This window comes from Apteryx rowi, unplaced genomic scaffold (genome assembly GCF_003343035.1).
Source record: "Apteryx rowi isolate R43461 unplaced genomic scaffold, aptRow1 scaffold_59, whole genome shotgun sequence".
Lineage (NCBI taxonomy): Eukaryota > Metazoa > Chordata > Aves > Apterygiformes > Apterygidae > Apteryx > Apteryx rowi.
This window is the reverse complement of record NW_020450860.1, coordinates 2,417,937-2,436,765: the sequence shown is the minus strand read 5'-3', so window position 1 is coordinate 2,436,765 and position 18,829 is coordinate 2,417,937. Positions and strand designations below refer to the sequence as shown.

Genomic DNA, 18,829 nt, shown 5'->3' with positions numbered 1-18,829 from the left:
CTCCATCCTGCCCCATGTCCCCCCATCCTGCCCCATGTCCCTCCAGCCCTGCCCCATGTCCTCCCATCCTGCCCTGTGTCCTCCCTGTCCTGCCCCATGCTGCCCCCACGTCCTACCAGCCTGTCCTGCCCCACGTCCCTCCATCCAGGCCCACGTCCCAGCTTGTCCTGCCCCATGTCCCAGCCTGTCCTGCCCCATATCACCTTATCCTGCCCCATGTCCCCCCAGCCCTGCCCCATGTCACCCCTGTCCTTCCCCATGTCACCTTATCCTGCCCCATGTACCAGCCCTGCCCCATGTCACCCCTGTGCTGCCCCCACATCCCCCCAGCCCTGCCCCATGTCCCCATCCTGCCCCCCCTCCTGCCCGGTCCCCTCCTGCCCTGATGGGTGGGCGACGCGGTCCCAGTCCTGGCCCTGATCCCACCCCGGCAGGACCCGCATCTCTGCCCACAGACGCCCCAGGCAGAGCGGCCTTGCCCAACGCCCGCAGGGCCCCCGCTGCCCCCCGCGCTGCCCCCCGCGTGCCCCGCGCTGCCCCGCACCCCGCCGCCGGCAGTACAGCTTTAAGGGGATGCTGGCAGGCGCTGCTGCGCACATCTGGGCAGCGTTAGCGCGCTGCAGCGGCGCGGGAGCGAACCGCTGGCGGCGGCGTGGCCGGAGCGGGGAGCAGGGGCTCGCGGCGCCGCAGGTAAGGGCTGCCCCGGCCAGCCCCAGCCCCGGGGCCCCCAGGAGGGCGTGGGGGGACCAAGGCCCCGGCGGGTCGCCACTCCGCGGACAGGGCAGTGCCAGCACGGCTTGTCGGGGTGCCGCTCCGTGCCGTGCCGTGCCGTGCCGTGCCGTGCTGAGGGGCAGCTGCCTGGCAGGACGGACGGACAGACAGACCCCAGGGCTGCTGCAGGTGCCCGGCTCTCGTCCCGAGCCCGTCTGTCCACGCGTCCTCTTCCCCGGCAGTGGCCGGGAGGTGCGTGCTGGCTGCCGGAGCCCAGACAGCAAACAAACCCCGCAGGGAGACCTGGAAAAAACAGACCTCTCTTGCTCTGGACAGCTGCGTTATTAATTAGCGGGTTTACCCAGCCTGGCCGCCACATAATTAGCGCATTCAGATGGGCGCTGCTCCTCGCCCGGCTGTACCTGCTCGCGCTGCGCTCCAATCCCCGCTGCCCTTCCCTTTGTGCAGTCCTTTATATCTGCGTAAAAACTGCTGGACGGATCCAGCTCCTTTTCCACCTACTGCTCCACTGCGTAAGACACAGGGCAGCGGAGAACTGGGCTCCGGGATGCTAATAAATGGAGTTTATTACCTCTGCCTGACAGGGGCTGGATTTCAGCTGGAAAAGGGGCCCGGGCTGGAATTGTTTGCCTTGGGACTTGTTTCCAGCTGCGGAGTTTGCAGCAACGTTTCTCCTTTCTTGTTTCAGCCTGGGCTAGTGCTGCGTTCGCCAGCCCTCGACCGGTGGAAAGAAGGGGTCCTGATTCCTGTGGTTTTGTCCTCAGGCTCCCGTCTCCAGAGCTCCCGTTCCAGGAGTCTGGCAGGGGCGGTAGAGGCTCTTCTACTGTTTCTTGCTTAAAAAGAGGCGTCTGGCTCTCCTGGTTGCGAAGAAAGATCTGACAACCCCTTAAAGCCTCAAAAAGAAGCAGAAGGTATATTGAAAAATAAGCAATCGTGTAAGTTATTTTTGACAATCCCGTCGCTTCGAAGGGCCTGACTCATGCCTTTTGAATGTTTGGGATAGGCAGCACGGGGGAAAGGAGGTTTGCTCAGCGCGGCCAGCGCAGCCAAGCAGCAGCGCAGCACGTCTGAGCGGCGACGAGGCGACAGCAGGGCCGGTCCTGCTGAAAGCCCGTCTCGGCGCTCGCGGCGGGCGCTCGGCTGCCCCGCGGCCCCCGGCCCGCTGCCCCCGGCATGGCGCAGGAGGCGGCCCCCGTCCTGCTGGTCTTCCTCACCCGGCTGGTGTCATCCACGTGGCATGAAGGTGAGCGCTGCGGCGCGCGGGAGCGCGGGCACAGCGAGGCTCGCGGGGCCGGTGGCTCCCCAGGCTGGCTGCCTGCAAGGGTCCCGATTTGGGACGGCAAGCGTCGGGGAGGAAGGACGGATGCCCGGGTGCAGCGATGCCGGGGAGAGCATCAGTGCCTGCGCTGGGGAGGAGAGGAGATGCAGCCGTGGGGCTGGGAGGCATCCAGGGATGAGTAAATAACTAACCTCTCCGTCATGGCCCTGCTTGCGGAGCCTAAACTTTTCCATTGCCTCCCTGCTCCCACTGGAGCCATTGGCCGGCAGATGTTTGCCTGGACGGCTGCTCGGAGCGCTCAGACCCAAACCCACCCGTGGCTGGACAGCCCGGGCAAGGCTCTTGGCTGCTGCTGGGGAAACCCGTTCCTTCCCTGCGGCATCCCAGCCACCGCGCACCGGCTCAGCCAGCCGGCCGCAGCGCTGTGGAGGGATCCGGCTCCCTGGATCACCTCAGGTGAAAGCTCTTTCCCTGCTCTTTGCAGGGTGGTTCTCCCTTCCCTGCTCCTTTCTCCTTTCCTTGCTGTGCTGCCAGGTATTGCTGTCTCCAGCCACGCTGCCTGCCCAGTTCAGCCGGGGCTGGGAGCTGGCGCCAGCTGAGAGTGAAAAGGCGCCGTTTGCAACGGAAAGGGAACACGTGCAATTCAACAGCATGTCTGCGGCAAAGGGGCACATCCCCAGCGAAGGAGCACGTCTGCGTCCCCGGCTCGGCTCGGCTCGGCAGCCCCCCGGGAAAGCAGCCACCCCGGGGCTGCCGGGCAGAGCCGATGGGCTGCAGCAGCCCTGCTTCCCGGCCACGGCCCCCGGCGCCTCCCCGCTGCCGGGCCACCCTGGTGCCAGTGTCTGGCCGGTGCCAGCCCCGTGCTCGCCGCGGGCCGCTCCGCTCCCTGGAGGCAGCTCTCTTTCTTTGGCGCCGGACGGCGTGGGAAGGATGGCAGGATAAAAGGCTTTGTGGAAACGAGTGGGTGACTTAATGCAGTTTGTGGGAAGCGGTGGGGAGTCGCTCTGTGCAAAGTTCGTGTAGGAAAGATTTGTAATGAAGTTTCCTCCACGTGACAGAGGGGCTGCTGGCTGGATCGGCCTCAGCTCGTATATACCCCCCTTTCCAAAAGCAGGAGCGGGGGGAAGAGGAGGTGGGTCCTGCCGGGCCGGGCTGCGCAGCAGCAGCGGGGCTCCCGCTGCGCCCAGCACCCCTTTTCCAGGCTAAAGGAAAAGTGCCACGCAAGGCCGTGGGGCTGGAGCGGGGAGCGCGCTCGGGTGGGCTCCCCCGCGCAGCAGGGGCGGCGAGGAGGGGGGCCGGAGCCGGCGGAAATCCAGCGGAAGCGTGAGCTCAGCGCTGGGGAATGTCGCGGCCAGCCCTGATGAGCCGAGGGGCTGTGGGGGAGCGGCGCCGGCCCTCTCCGCGCTTCCTCCCCAGCATCGGCCCCTGGCCCGTTACCTTCCCGCAGGGAAGCCGGGCTCGGCGTTTTGTGGATGCCGGAGGGTCACAAAACTGGGCTCTTGCCGGCCGCGCTCCCCCTCCGATGGGGCCGGGGGCTGCTCCGCGCAGCGTGGGCCCTGTGGCTCCAGCTGAGCCCGTCTGGGACGCCTCGGGGCTGGAGTGCGCTGTTCCACGGGGAGGCATCGCCGCCCGGCCACGGGCACCATCGCCAAACCCAACGCAACCCCTCTCCTCTCCTCTCCTCCTGCCCAGGGTCCGGCTACTACTCCGCCGAGAGCCACACCAACGAAGTGTACGTGGAAGAGGCCCCCCCCGAGCCCGCCCTGGACTACCGCCGAGGTACCGGCATCCCGAGCCCGCCTCGCGGGGAAACTGAGGCACGGCAAGGCCGGGTCCCCTGCTCACCGCCCGTCTCCCCCCCCCGCAGTGCCCCAGTGGTGCGCCACGCTCAACATCCACCGCGGAGAGGCGACCTGCTACTCGCCCCGGGGCAGCACCTACCGCAGCAGCCTGGGCACGCGCTGCGAGCTGAGCTGCGCCCGCGGCTACCGGCTGGTGGGGCGCAGCGCCGTGCAGTGCCTGCCCAGCCGCCACTGGTCCGGGATAGCCTACTGCCGCCGTGAGTGCCTGCCGGCGGTCGGGGCTGCCGGCATCCCCGCGGTGCCGCCGGGCCGGGCGCTCTGCCCGCCGCCCTGGCGGGGCGGCCACCCCCGGCCGCTTCCCTCCCCTCTTTGCTCTCTCTGGCCCAGAAATCCGATGCCACGTGCTGCCGGCGGTGCTGCGGGGCTCCTACGCGTGCTCGGCCGGCGTGCAGATGGATTCCCGCTGCGACTACACCTGCCTGCCTGGCTACCAGCTGGAGGGTGACCGGAGCCGGACGTGCATGGAGGACGGGCGCTGGAGCGGGAGCGAGCCAATCTGTGTAGGTAAATTCTCTCCCTACCGTCCTCCCGGCCCTGCTGCCGCCGGTCCAAGCACTCATCTCCATCCCGGCGAGTGTCGCCCCTGCCGACCCCGGCTTCCCGCTCCTCTGGGCCCAGGGGCCCTCGTCCCTGCTTCTCCCCAAGGCGCTGTTGTCCCCAGAGCTCAGGTGGGTGCTGGGTGCCCGGCTCCGGGACCGGGGCCGAGCCTGGCTGCTCGGTGCTGGGATTGCACCCGCGGCGTCCTCTGCCCGGCGTTTATCCCCGGCGGCCCCACTCTTGTAGGACGGCCCCGGCACACACAGGTTCCCTGAGCTTATTTTTCCCTTCTGGGGGCAGATATTGAGCCGCCCAAGATCCGCTGCCCGGACTCCCGCGAGCGGATAGCGGAGCCCGGCAAGCTGACCGCCACGGTGTACTGGGACCCTCCACGCGTGAAGGACTCTGCCGACGGCATCATCAAGCGGTGAGCGCGGCGGCACCGCAGCCCCTCCGGCCGGGGCGGGGGCCGTGCCGGGCGATGGCTGAGCACCCCTCCCGGGGCCCTGACCGAGGAACCTGTCCGTGGGCGCAGGGTGACGCTGCGGGGCCCCGAGCCGGGCTCCGAGTTCGCCGAAGGAGAGCACGTGATCCGCTACACCGCCCACGACCAGGCGTACAACCGAGCCAGCTGCAAGTTCAGCATCCGCGTCCAAGGTGAAGCGGGCTCCCTGGGGCCGCCGGCTCCCTCCTGCTCCCCGCACCGGGCTCCGTGCCCCGCGGCCCCCAGCCCGCTCGGCCGCCCGCCCTCACCCGGCCTCCCGCTTCGCAGTGCGGCGCTGCCCCGTCCTGAAGCCGCCGCAGCACGGCTACGTCTCCTGCACCTCTGCGGGCAACAACTACGGGGCCACCTGCGAGTACCTGTGCGACGGGGGCTACGAGCGCCAGGGCACCCCCCTGCGGGTCTGCCAGTCCAGCCAGCAGTGGACAGGCTCGCAGCCCACTTGTGCACGTAAGCGGCTTGGGACAGGGGAGGAGCTGCCCGTGGAGGTGCCCCGTGCCCCAGGGAGATGGTGCCTGGGAGAGGGGCGCAGGGGGCAAGAGGCAGAGGGGCAACGGGGAGCGAGACGGGATCTCTCCTTGCGCTCACGCGCTCACGCGCTCGCCTCTCGCCCCAGCCATGCAGATCAACACGGACGTGAACTCGGCCGCCAGCCTCTTGGATCAGTTCTACGAGAAACGCCGGCTGCTCCTCATCTCAGCCCCTGACCCCGCTAACCGCTACTACAAGATGCAGATCTCCATGCTGCAGGTGAGGCCCTCCCGCCACCCTCTTTCTCACCCCCCACCAGCACCCTCTCACCACCCCCATCTCCGTCTCTGCAGCAAGCCACGTGCGGGCTGGACCTGCGTCACGTCACCATCATCGAGCTGGTGGGGCAGCCCCCGCGCGAGGTGGGCCGCATCCGGGAGCACCAGCTCTCCACCGGCATCATTGAGGAGCTCAGGTACTGGGAGGGGGGATGGAGCAGGCTGGCCGCAGGGTGCCTGCAGCCCTTTGGACCAGAGCAGCAGGACCAGCCTGTCCTGGAGAGCCAGGGCAACACTTTCGGGAGAACTGGGGCAGGGGGACCACGGTGGGCTGTTGGGGTGACTCCTGCAGTGCAATCTCAGGGGCTAGTGAGGTACAAGGCTCACACCTGGGTTCACCGGCAGCCCAGCTCTCAGGACCCCCCTTCCCTGCTGTACTGGAGGGGCCCATGTGATGTTAGGACACCCCTGGTAAAGCTTGGGGCCCAGAGTCTGAATCTGGAGGCCCCAAAGCATCCTGGCAGCACAGAAACCTGAGGAAGAGGTGCAAGTCCACCACGCTCAGGAAGGCCTGAGCACAGCTGTGGGGGTCCTGGGGTAGGCGTGCTGCACCCTGAACCGGGGGGGCCCCATGGCCCTCGCTCCTCACCAGATGGCTTCCCTCTGCATCCCCAGGCAGTTCCTGCACCTCACCCGCTCCCACTTCAACATGGTGCTGCTGGACAAAGCAGGCACCGACCGCGAGCGCTACATCTTGCCCGTCACCCCTGAGGAGCTCTTTGACTTCATCGACACCTACTTGTTGAGCCAGCAGGAGGCAGCCCAGAGGGCGCAGAGCGGGGACACCTGCGAGTGAGGCAGCATGGCCAGGGGGACCCTCCCGCCAGCCCAGCCTTAGAGAACAGACAAATTCCTTTCTGCTTTTCTAGTCGCCCACTGTAGAGGAGGACCAGGGTGCCAAGGACTTCTGGGGGAAGGGGAGCCAGTCTCAGGCAGGGGAGGACAGGACCAGACAGGGGAGGACAGGACCAGACAGGGGTCCCCACTGCTGAACAGCCGGGAGCATCAGGAGATGCTGGAGCACCTCTGTGCAACCTGGCACAGGAGAGAGTCCCCAGCCCTGCAGGGGGGAGCAGGGTGCCTGACATGAGGACAGACCATGGCCGAGTGCTTCCACACCAGCGAGAGCTGCCAGAGGGCAAGGACCGGCAAGGCAACGGCACGTAAGCCTCATGCAGCAGCTTCACCCTCATCTTTTCCCATATGCAACTTGAACCCGCTCCCTCATCGCCTGGGGGTCAGCCCCCACCAGCCGGCCGGGTGCTGATGTCAGATTCCTGACGGAGCCAGGGCTGGCGGAAAGCCTTTATTAAAAGCAGAGGGCCCCACGCTCAAAAGACACAGTAACAGACATTCAGTGCACAAACCACCCCAACAGATCGTAATCTGTACCCTACAATTTGCCTCTCCTTCCACCCAGCAATGTGGCACTCTTCCTGGAAACTGTTTTGGCAGTAGAATATTAACTTGACATGAATAAATTTGTATAAAAAGTCAGTACTAGGAGCATGTTGCATCAGAGAGGCAGCAGAAACTAGTTCTGTGTGCAGGAACAGGGCCACTGCCCATGGGGAACTGTACAGTGCCACCCCACATCACCACTGTCCTCCCCCAGGTAGACCCCAGCTCTGGAGCCCACAGCTCAGCCCCACACATGCCAGCTGAGCCTGCATGTCTTGTCCAGCAAGACACCAACACTGCTCCCATCCAGGCCCCACAACCAGGGGCATTCACTGCTGCCTCAGACTCAGAGTCCTTGTGGCAGTGGCATCCTGAGGCAGGAGGGTGGAGAAGACAAAGAAGGAGCAGATTGTGAAACAAAGGGGGTGGGAGGAGGAGAGAACAAAAAAAACAAAAACAAAAAAAACCCAAAACCAAAAAAAAAAGCCCCACACATTTCAAAGCACTTTGCCTGGGGAAAAAAAGAAGGGAAAGTCCACAAGGACTCAAATTCGGCCTTAAATTCAGTCCAGATTCTAAGACAAAAGGAAACCACTTTAAAATAAAAGCAGCTGAACCCAAGAAGCCTTTCTGCCCAAGCCTGTTTAGAAGGAAGGTCGTGTTTATTAAAATATGGAAAAAAATAAAATAAGTTTGGCACCTCTGCCTGGGTCTGGCCTTGGCCCTTGGCCGTGCTGTGACTGCAGCTCCAGAGTGCCTGTGTCACCTGTAGGGTCAATCCTGGTGCCCGTGCCAATGCCTATGGCCTCAGTTTCGCCATGGTGGAACGGAGCTGGAGTGTCCCTTCTGCCCACGAGCCTGGGTACTGGCACATCTTCTGCCACAGGTTCAGCTCCTCACCTGTAGAGTCCATCCAGTCCACAGCTTGCCCATTGCTCATGCCTTGGAGAAAGGTGACAGACAGGTTACTGTAGGCCTCTGCACACGAGCAGCTTCCCTACAGCAGAAAGGCAGCTCCAGGCAAGGATGCTTGTCCCAAGGGTTTGAGAGGCCACGCAATACATGGGGCATCTCCACCTCCCATCAGGACTGCAGGCTTTAGCTTTTCTCATGCCCCCAAAAACAGATCCCAGCTGTCCCCTGGGAGCATAATCCCCAGGGGTCCTCACCATTCCCCACGCCCAAGCGAACGCCTCCCAGGAAGTCATTGCTGGATAGTGGCTCCCGGTCCCAGACTGTCAGCTCCAGGCAGATGTGCTGCAGGTCCTCTGGGTTGATGCCATTGTAGACAAAGGTGTGGTTGTAGTGAGGGTTCAGGGTCTTCTTCACCACAGGAGTCTTCCTCTTAGAGGCCTTGTTTTTATGTGGCAGGAGGTAGCTGGGAAAACAGTGCCTTCAGAATTAGCACCCCCTACAACAGCCACCTTCTCCCTCAGGAGCTGAGGCAGCTAGGCCTGATGCCTGCCCTCAGCACCACAGGGACCAGGCCTGGGTCCCACCTTCCCCAGTGTGGTCTGAGAAGAAGGAATACCATGGCCTGGAGGGAGCTGGGTCTCTGCCCCAACTCCTTAAGCAGCTCAGCAGACTGCAAGCACGCAGGGCAAGAGGTTGCTCTACCTGCCGCTGCATTGCCTCATGTGCTTCCCCAACACGTGCCTGTCTACAGACAGAACCAACAGAGCAGCCTTAGCACTGGAGACACAGATGAGACCCCTCTTGCCCCAGCACAGCCCAAGTCGCAGCTTCCTGGTTGCCTGAGCAACCTCAGCTAAGACAAGTGGATGGCAGCTCCTTGAGGACCCAGTTCTGGCTCATGGCCCTGCTAGTCTGGATAGAAAGCCAAGCCCATGGGAACAGCACGTCCATCTCACCTCTCCTGCTCAGGGGACCCATGTATGCAGCCTCTGACCACACTGAACAAGCCACAGACCTCACAAACACCGAGCAGCTCCTCTCAGGTGTCCAAAACCCAAGAGTGTGCTACCAACAGCTCTTTGTCTCCAGGAAGAGACTGACAGACAGTGATGTTCAGAGTGAAAACACAGACAGCACAGGGCAGCTAACAGAGAGACCACCTCCCTCCCCTAAATCTCCATACCAGTTCTAGGAAGTGCCCTGGGATGCAGTCAGGGAGACAGTGCTTTTACTCACATCTTCCTTAGCCTCCCTTCCCCACTTCCCAACCTGCTACCCACACTCACCCCTTCACAAAGCTGTCTGATGTCCCCCCGGATTTGACAGCTGTGAGGTTCTTTGCTTCTTTGATCCAGACCTGGAGCTCACCGCCTTCCCCTGTTTTGCCTGTAAGAGCCCCAACACAGCAAGATTGCATTAACCCCCATTTTGGCCACAGCTTCCTTCCTGAAAGGTCCTGCAGAATGGCCTTCACCTCCAAGGCAGGTACAGATCCCAGGTGAGAACTCCTCCTGCCTCCTCCCATACCGGCCCTGGCTGCTGAGGCAAAGGCAGAGAGTCACTCAAGACAGGGCCTGACAGTTCACCCCAGTACAGGGAACAGCACTCGCAAACCTGGTCGACACAGGAAAACACTGGAACCGCACAGCCAGCCTGAGTGGAGTGAGGCCTGCAGTGACCCAGAGCAGATGTTTCAGAAAAGAAGACTGAAGTGCTACAACCCAAGAAATCCACCCAGAACCAGCTTCCTGTGTGGCCATGAGCAATTCCCATAGGGCTGCTAGGTGTTTGGAGATGGGAATTTTCTGTGGAGGGCAACAAATAACCCCAGGCTACACAGAGATCTTAGCGCTCCACCACTCACCCTTCCTGCCATTCCCAGCCCCAGGATGCTTGGGAGACGGGATGTACTTCATAGAGACAACCAGCTCCCCTTTGTACTGGTGGAAGCCAGCAGCATCAGTCCCAATCTGCAGAGAGGCAAAGGCTGGATTATCACAGAACTATTAGAGAAGCCAAAGTGAATGCAGCAACAACCTGGTCTGCACAGAGCAAACTACTCATGCTTGGCCAAAAGGCTTGGTTTTTTCTAGAGCTGGCTTGGCCAGCACAAATGTCTGCAGACCCACTCCAGTAATCACCAGATCAGACTCAAAAACCCAGCTCCTCTGGGATGCTGTTTTGACTACATCCCTCGGGAAACCCCATTTAGCTCAGCCACCACAAGTTGTTTGAGCCCCAGCAGCGCAGAGGGCTGAGGTTGGAATACCCAAGCTAGTCAAGAAAACCAGACTCCTAAATAACTCCAGCAGCGGAAGCATCTGCTGTTGCAACCCCGCTATACAATGTCAGAGGCTGCAGCCACTTACTATCCTGTTCTGCAGCCCCCAACAGGATGCTGAATCCAATTTCCCCCATTTGTTTCCCTGAATTTGGCTTAAATTCTTCCTTGCTCGGGCAGGGAGAGGGGAAAGAGCTTCAGTGTGGGAGTAGCCAAGCAAGCAGAATGACAATATCTGACATCCCACAGGAGGTATACTGAGAAGAAGGGAGCCAGACTCGGACAGAAGCTCTGCTTTCTTTACTATGACAGTATGGCTATCTGGGCTGGGGTCTTCATCTCTCCACAGGTTTGAATTAGCTCAAGCCTTGCAGTAGCACTCAGACTCTGCCCACTAAGGTCATGCAAGAGCAACACTACAAAGGACATAAAGGCTCGCGAGAAAGCCCTATCACAGCAGCGACAGACAGCAAAAGCCCTGGGAGCTTCTCTCTTCCACACTGGAGTCCCACAAGGGAGGTTGTGCAGGCAGATGGATGCTGGGGCTACAGGGTCAGTACCTTGCCATGCAGGGGGAGAAACTCCTCCAGGTGGCTGTCGAAGTTCCAGGAGTCCATTGGGATCTCCACCTCCCCCAGGAATGTGTTTCGGCCAAAGCGATCATGGTGCCAGACCGAGAACTGCAGTGTCCTTGCAAGCAGGAGGGACTTATTAATCTCGTACTAGGAAGAGAGACGGAAAGAAAAAAAAAAAAAAAAACACCACACAGGTGAACCAGTGGTAGCTTCCAGGATGCTGCTTGGAACTTCCCCAGGACTGAAGAGGGATGGTGCCCTCAGGCTCTGCTGTCCCACCTTTTCTGGGCTCCTACACAGCACCTGGACTACTGCCACAGGCAGGGCTTTGTCTGGCAGCTTCCTCACAGCAGGCAATGCCAGACGGGGTACAGACTTGGCATACACCGTCAGTGCACAGCAGGCACTGCAGACAGCTCGCAGTCCTCAAACAGAAAGGGAGAAAGGCTTGAGGGGCAACTGAGGCACAAAGAAGCCTGTCTTCCTTTTCAAGCTTGCTGAAAGCTCAAAGTCCCAGGACAGCAGCCCCTGCTGTAAGAGCACATGCCCTTCAGGTGAGCCGCCCTCAGAGACCACGCAGAGCCAGGGACGGGACTCGTAGCACTCGACCACCTCACTCCTTCCTACCGCAGGCAGGAAGCCCACTAAGCCTCAGGTGGTCAGGGCGTAAGATCTAAGCAAGCTCAGGGGCTGCGGATCCTGAGCCACAAGAGCCTGGAAACCAAGCTATGCTTTCCAGTTCCCACTTACTTCCTGTCCAGAGAGTGCCTGACCTCAGTGATGCGCTGCCTCTGCACGGCAGGGCTCGGGGAAGGAGGCCAGCCTTTCCCACACGTCCTGTGCCAGCCGCAGCAGGGACTGGGAATGCAGAGGGCAGCACCGAAAGTTTCTGCTGCTGGGGCCCAGCACTGCTTATCTCTGCTTCTGCAGCCGTGCTGCCCTCCCCACTAACGTAACCAGGCTGCAAGAGCCTTGCAGTAAGGAGCCTTTTCCAAGGAAAAGCAAGGTCAGCTTGGTGGGCTAAACAGAAGGCACCTGCTCTGGGGAATGCCAGCAGAGCCAGGAACACAGGTTGTGAGAGAGACACAGGTTCACAACTTCAGCTGTGCCTCCACACCACCATGGCAGCCAAGACCTTGACACCACAGTGACAGTAAAGCAGTGATCCAGGCCAGGATGGTGTTTTCTAGGTTTCAGGGCACAATGCCTGGACAGAGAGCCTCCACCTCCTCAGGGTTTGGAGCGCATTCCCTGCTGGTGACCACAGCCTTGGAGTGGGAGGCTGTTCCCCCTTTGCCAGGGGAACAAGGGCTGAATTAAGGGTTAGAGGCAGAGGACAGCTTGTTGCGTAGTGTCCCCACTGGCTGAGTGTCTGCCCAGCCTCCAGAGGGGAAGAAGGGGCCTGGAGATGGTTGCATCCTTCCTCCAGCCCATCTCCACTTACCTTCAGCAGCTCGTTGTACAGGGGGTTGACGGTGTTGCGTTTGATGGTCGTCTTGCGTTTCCCTTGTCGGGATTTGTCAGGCAAAAGATAGGTCTTCACATATCTGAAGGGAGGAGCAGGGAGCATTTCACCAGGGTCTCCCCAGAACCAGCCTGTATCATCTCCTTGCTCCCCAGAACAAGCCCAGACCTCCTGCCTCGCCAACACCCCCCACTTACTGCTCCCAGCTCTCCTGGACACCCTGTGCCCACAGTCCACACAGCACCACCGCCTGCCCCTCCCCGCTCGCCCCGCCATTGCCCTCCCAGCTCTCACGGGTTGGAGCGCTTCTTGGCCTCGTCGCCGTAGGCCAGCTGGCGGCACTCCTTCACGTGAATGAACAAGGTCTGTGTCTTCTGCTCGTAGCTCAGGGAAAAGGAGATTCCCCCTGTGACTGCGATGTTCCCGAAGTCACCGGCCTCACTGTAAACGCTGACCAGGCTCCCCAGGGTGCTCTGGAAGACACGGCAGGCTTGAACCCGGGCAGCTTTAGCATCCCCTCTTTCTCCTCAGCAAGCTCCTCCCTGTAAGTCTGCAAAGCACTATACCCAAGGCCTCTTCTACACAGCAGCTTTTCCTAATCCCTCTCTGATCCTGACACCAGCCCTCCTTGGCTGCAGCTGGTGACCCAGCGTCTTTCATTCATATTCAGGCTCCATGGGAAATAGCTGGGCCTCCATATTTTAAATTCCGTGGAAAGGAACCAAGCTTCGGTGTCCAGCTCTCTTGCCCCTGCATCCCACGTGCAGCCAGCCCTGCCTCCCTCCTACAACCAGCCAAAGCCACCCTTCTCCATGTTTTCTTCCTGGAGCATCACAAGGGGAGGGAGAGCGTGGCCAAGCCACGGGGACTCACGGAGGATGTGCCGCTGCGCATGCTGCCCCGGGCCACCCTCTGGCGATGGATCTCCACCAGGTTATCGATGTCCTCCTCTTCCTCATCCTGCAATGAGGGACAAACCACCCGTGTGGGGAGGGCCAGGGAGGCTGGGCACAGTCACCCATACAGCCAGCTTCTCTGCCTCACACACATGTCCACAGCACCCTGAGGGATCTTACCAGCTCCGTGGCGAGGCCAGGGACTGATTTGCTTCTGTCTCCCAAAGAGCTGCTTTCACCCACAAAGCCTTCCGGGCGCAGGTCAATCACTGACTTGGTGTAGTCTGCATGAGAGATGGGAAGACAGGGTGAGGAGGCATGTTACAAGACAGGCAGAGCCCCACTGCTCCCTCACTGCAAGGAGCTGCCCGAACCTCTTATATCTGCGCCAAAGCCACAACACAGCCCAGAGAGAACTGGTTGTCCACCCCCACACAGATCAGCTCACAAGTCTCCCCTTTGTCTTCAGTGCTCTCACCCGCAGGTCTCACAACCCTCCGGGGATTCTTCTTGAATATAGTTTCATGCTCATCCACCAACATGCTACTTCGGTTTCCCACAGAAGCCTCCTAGGAAGAAAAAGCCTTTGCCATTTCAGAGTGGAGCAGGACTCGGGCTCCACAGAGCTCCCAGCCGCAGAGCCCACAGGACAAAGCTGAGCCTTGGAAGAGCAGTGACACGCACCCGTCCATCAGCAGCAGGAAGCGTATGTCTGGAGCGGGCAGGGAGGGTCAGACTGGATGCAGCAGGCCCTGCTGGTGCAGCAACCTGTTTTCCCTCTTTGAGGGGAGCAGCTTTATCCAGAGAGTTCGTCCTGCAGACACCATAGAGAAATAACCTATCTCAGTCCAGCCTGGAGCCAAAAGCAGCACTGCTGGAAACCAATTATTGGCTGGGAACTGCGCTCTCACAACAAGCTCTGAGCAGCCCTGCAAGCAAGGCTGGAGCATCCCAGCCTTGAGAGCAGAGGACCTGCCTGCCCAGGGCAACGTTGCAGCCCAGCAAGAAGAGCCAACCTCTCCCTCACTAGACCAAAAAGGTGATCAGACAAAACCACCCTTCAGACGAAGGTACTCATTCTCAGCCAGACCAGTATTGCCACAGGCAAACTGCCCAGACCTTCCCCAGGGAACCCCTTACCTACAACTGCCCCCTACACCACCAGGACTAGGTCTGTAGCTGTCCAGGCTCATGCTTTCCACAGACTCTGTGTCACTCCTGCCATCCCGAGGGTCTGAGGCACCAGGAAACAAACTGCAGACAAACAAAACCACAGGTATGTCCTGTCTGGCAAGAAGGCCAGTCTGAGAGAGACCTTCTACGCCATGAATCAGAGCAGGGTGGCAGCTTCTCTCCCATCACTGTAGCAGACAACAGGAGCTAGAGCCGGGAGCATGAGCAACAGCAGAATTCCACCCCTTCTCCAAAGCCCTTTGACCAATGTTCACCCCGTCCAGCCAGGCCTAGCCTAGGGGAAGGTAGGAGCTGCAGGGGACTCTGGACAGAAAGCAGCAGGAGCCACAAGCAAGGAAAAGAGCACCCATTTGTTAATGCTAGAGACAAGCCATCTCCTCTGCACCCACTGCTCCAGCCAGAGCCTTTAGGCCCAGACAGGCTATCTGTAACCCTCCCAGACACAAGATCTGCTCCGTTTCCTCATAAACCCTGAGAGAGGAGGAGCAGGATGCTTCCCAAACAAGAAGGATGAGATGGGGTGAGGACAGGCCCGAGCAGAAGGTCCCTGCTGGCTTGTGAACACAAAGGTGGGAGCAGGCTCCCACAGAACAGGCTTCCTCACCTGGGCCCCTTCCTTGGCTCCTGGGGGCTCTTCTGCTGGGCTGCAGAGGAGCTTTTGGAATCGCTAAGCTGTGCCTTCTGGAGGAGGGTTTGTCCCACTGTCTCCCTTTTGCTGGCTGAAAGGAGAGAAGAGTCAGAAGGGGCAAGCACCCCAGCAGGGCAGCCCAGAGCCGTGGGGTGAAGGTGTTCCCAACCGACTCCACACCAGGCAGCTCTGGCAACTGCCTACACAACACCTCCTCACCAACAGCCCCTACCTGCAGTCTTGTACCGCAGAGACAGACGCACAATGTCGCTGCCCAGCCTGTTGGCAAAGCGATTGACCCTCTGGTCGTAGAACCAGTCACCTGTTGTCTTCTTCAGCTCTCTGCAGGATAGGGGGGCAGTGAGGGGCCATCCTCAGCACCTCATAACAGGCCTGCAGCTGCCCTCGCTGGCAGGAACAGGCCAAGAACAGCACAGACAAACTGGGCACATTCAGTGCATGGCTGTGCAAAGACAAGGTCCTGCTCCAGGGAAGATAACAGGCCCAAGATGGGTTTTGCAAGGCAGGTGAGGCAAAGGAGAAAAGGAGAAAACCTGGGGTGTTTGAAACACAAATTGTACAAGGGGCACAGGGGAGATATGTGGAGTCAAATAAGGGGTGAAGAGTAGAGAGGAGGAAGGAGACCCAAGAGTGGGATAGGGCCCAGTTTTTTTTAAAAACCACCCAGTGGAGGGCATCCACCTCAGGAGAACCTGGGTAAGCTAAAGCAGGGACAATTGCCTCGCAGACTAGGCTGAGAGCCCAGAGCTGGACGAGAGCCCAGCTGTGCAGGGGCAGGAGGAAGGGATGGCAACGGGGTGTCAAGCTGGGGTGACTGGGAGGAGGAAGGGGACAGGAGGAGCAGAAGGTACCTGCCGCTTGGCCCCCAGCCCGTGTACTCACGCCTCCTTGGTGCAGACTTTGCAGCGCCAGGAGCCGTTGGGGCCATAGGAACGGCAGTCCCGACACACCAAGTGGTTGCAGCCATGGCAGGTGTTGGCCTTGGGGCTCACACGGCCCAGGCTCTGCTGGCAGCGGGCGCACGTCCGCTCGCTGTAGCGCTGGCTGCCCCGCTTGGCCCCCTTGCGCCGGATCTCCAGCAGCTCATTCTTCAGGCGCCTGCTCGGACACAAACACGAGGGGCAGTCAGAGCTGCACCAGACCACCAGACTAGCGCAAAGCCACCTCTCCAGCGAGAGCACAGTTCAAACCAGCCCCACTGCACAAGCCCTCACCCCTCCAGTCACTTTAGAGCAAACCAGGGAAGCGAGTAGCCTGCCTGGCCCAGCCACGTTCTCACCTGATTCTCCTCTCCTCTGCTTTACGGAGCTCCTCATCTCGCTGCAGGACCTGCAGGATCAAATCCCTCTCTGCATCCGACAGGAAAGACAGATCCACAGCCTCCGACATCACTCGTCCCCGAGATCACTCGCCCTCACCAGGAGTAGCTGGACTTGTTCGTGCTAGGAGCAAGCAAGCCAGTTAACACAGCCACATCACAGGAGGCTGCACCCTCGCATCAGCAGCACCCGATGAATACCTGATGCCCAGTCCCCTCCAGCACAAGCCTGGCTGCTGTTCCTGGGTCCCTGGCTGCAGAGGTGCCACAGCTGGGCCCAGATCACCACGCAGAGCCAAGGTGCCCAAACCAGCAACAGCCAAGATGCTCACAATGCTGCTTCAAGCCCAAATCGTCCTCATTTCTCACCGTGCCGTGCAGCTGTACCGACGCCAGCCAGCTCAGCGTGGCTCAACCCCCCCACGCCTGCAACACAGCCTGCACAGCCAGCCTCCTGCCCGGGGCACGTCGTCTCCGCTGCCTTCTCCGGGCAGGGCTCTCAGACCTCCTTTTTCCAGCACACCACCCCAAATACCTCTCGCGTGACTGCTGCTTATGCCCAGTGTCTCCAGGGCCTAGGCGGGGGAAGAAAGGAGCGTTGCAGCTGCCCCTCCTGCTCGCCCAGGCTGCGCAAGCAGAGCAACAGCTTGAAAAGCTGCTCCTCCCTTCCCCAAGCAGGACAGCTGGAGTCTAGGAGCGCAGTCGCAACAGCTGCAGAGGAGGGTCAGGCCCGGGGCACCTCACACCACGGCCCTGCTGACACCCGGAGCCTGGCATGGCCAGGAGACCACACGAGCTCCAGCCTGAGCTAGAGGTGGGTGCCTGGGCTGCACGCTCACTGCATCTGCACGCCGGTTTCCAGCCCATATGTAGGGCACCTCCCGTTCCCACCTCCGGCTAAACGCGCACCTCCCAGCGCTGAGGGCAAGGAGCACCATCTCCCAGGGCAGGAACAGGTTCTGCTGGTCTGCAGCACACCCCTGTCACCCCGCGGCACCGGGAAAGCCGTCTACGCTGTCCTGCGCGCCACCGCAGGTCCTCGGCTGGCTCCCACCCGTGGCTTCCTCCAGCCAAGGGGATATCTACAGCTTGTTTTGCTTTGCGCGGCGCAGGCGGCAGGAAGCCCACGCTCCCGACGCTGCCTGGGAGTGACCTTCCTGTCTCCTGGGCAGTACCGCGCACCATCGCTACAGCCAGAGATAACGGAGGCAGCGGAGGGGAGGGCAGCTTCAGACCGGAGCCCAACCAGGACCTCCTTACAAGAAGGGATTCAGAGGCGTGCACACACAGCTTGAAATTTAACTATGAAGGGAAAGCAAGACGGGGACTTGCTGCCAGCGGAGAGGATGTTGTCACATTGTAAATAGTGCCTCTTACCGCAGATAAGGCTCTCGAGTCTGGCATAGAAACGTCTTATTTGGAAAGCACCACCCTGCCCAAGCCGTTCCCTCCCTCCAGCCACCTCCCCAGGATGTGTGCCGTGTCCAGCACGCACTGCTGCCGCCTCCTCTGCGGGCGAGCTTTACTGGTAGACTTGGCATCTGCACTTCCATTGATTTAAGTATCATCGTGCATCTGGAAAGCAGTAAAGCACAGCCCCACCGCGTACCCGAGGCAGCGCGAGAGCCAGACCAACGCCTTGAGACCTGCTTTTAGGGGCAGAGCCAACCCAGAGAGTGTCAGAGTCCAAAACGCACTGCTCGGGATGTGGGGGCTCCCGCGAGGCCCGGCAGGGCTGCCCGGGCACGCGGGGGTCTCCCGCTCGCACCGAGGGGCGCAGCAAGCACGGCGGCGCGCCGGCACATCCCCAGCTCCGCTCGCTGCCGCTTTCCAGAGCTAGTTCTGTCCCTACGGCAGCCAGGGCCTGTAGCAACCACAGGGCAGCCCCCAAACCTGCATCCCGCAGAACGGGAAACAGCAAAAGCAGCAGCGCAGAGGCGGCGACGAGGGCGGCAGGCCTGCCCGACGCGAACCGCTCTCGGCACCGGCCTGGCCCGGCCGCCGCGGTGCCCGCGCGCAGCCAAGTCGCTCCTTCCCCGCTCCTTCCCCGCTCCTTCCCCGCTCCGCCGCCCGGGCGCGAGGCCTCTCCCGCGCTGCCCGCCGGCTCCGCGGCCCCGCGGCGCCGGGCCTTCGGGGGGGACCGAAGCGGCGTTCGCCCGCTGCACCGCGAGGCCCCGCTCGAGCGACGGGACGGAGAGGGCGGCGTTTCCCGCCGAGCCCCGCAGGCCCCGCTGCCCGCCGCGGCGCTGCCCACGGAGGCGGCGGAGCCGTTGCTCCCCGCGCGGCAACGTCCCCCCGCGAGCGGGGAGGGGGAGGAGGAGGAGGAGGAGGAGGAGGCGGCGACCCAGCCGGGGCGCCTCGTCGTCGGGGCCGGCGGCGCGGGCGCAGATGCCGGGCAGCCGCCCCCGAGCCGG

The 18,829-nt window shown here is 61.4% G+C and overlaps 3 protein-coding genes across 5 annotated transcripts in view; 1 reads left to right on the top strand and 2 right to left on the bottom strand.

Annotated features, from left to right (window-relative positions):
• TSPAN6 (tetraspanin 6) overlaps window positions 1-298 on the bottom strand; it is a 7,509-nt gene extending 7,211 nt beyond the window's left edge. The window contains exon 1 of the mRNA XM_026082725.1: window positions 285-298. Coding sequence (XP_025938510.1) covers window positions 285-298 — 14 coding nt within the window. The remainder of the gene's footprint in view (window positions 1-284) is intronic.
• A 1,607-nt stretch (window positions 299-1,905) lies between these two features.
• SRPX2 (sushi repeat containing protein X-linked 2) lies at window positions 1,906-6,517 on the top strand. The gene is made up of 10 exons (XM_026082727.1): window positions 1,906-1,975; window positions 3,704-3,790; window positions 3,879-4,070; window positions 4,201-4,377; window positions 4,711-4,837; window positions 4,946-5,067; window positions 5,183-5,362; window positions 5,529-5,662; window positions 5,737-5,858; window positions 6,337-6,517. Exons 1-10 carry the CDS (start codon window positions 1,906-1,908, stop codon window positions 6,515-6,517), a joined length of 1,392 nt encoding a protein of 463 aa, XP_025938512.1.
• A 545-nt stretch (window positions 6,518-7,062) lies between these two features.
• SYTL4 (synaptotagmin like 4) lies at window positions 7,063-18,370 on the bottom strand. 3 transcript variants are annotated; one of them, XR_003256163.1, is made up of 17 exons: window positions 16,377-17,819; window positions 15,980-16,195; window positions 15,309-15,418; window positions 15,053-15,167; window positions 14,395-14,508; window positions 13,939-14,068; window positions 13,733-13,823; window positions 13,435-13,538; window positions 13,232-13,318; window positions 12,653-12,831; window positions 12,338-12,440; window positions 10,879-11,040; window positions 9,902-10,007; window positions 9,324-9,423; window positions 8,292-8,500; window positions 7,823-8,064; window positions 7,063-7,164 (listed from the first exon to the last, which is right to left on the bottom strand). XR_003256163.1 is itself a non-coding variant. In XM_026082734.1 (17 exons), the coding sequence occupies exons 2-17, from the start codon at window positions 16,484-16,486 to the stop codon at window positions 7,922-7,924; spliced, it is 2,079 nt and encodes a 692-aa protein (XP_025938519.1). In that variant the 5' UTR covers window positions 16,487-16,539; window positions 18,025-18,370; the 3' UTR covers window positions 7,760-7,921. The 3 variants fall into 3 exon arrangements, 2 of the variants coding, with proteins under 2 accessions (XP_025938519.1, XP_025938518.1); XM_026082734.1 differs by lacking the exon at window positions 7,063-7,164 and adding an exon at window positions 18,025-18,370 and having other exon boundaries at window positions 7,760-8,064; window positions 16,377-16,539; XM_026082733.1 differs by lacking the exon at window positions 7,063-7,164 and having other exon boundaries at window positions 7,760-8,064; window positions 16,377-16,539; window positions 16,617-17,819.
• Window positions 18,371-18,829: the final 459 nt, after the last annotated feature.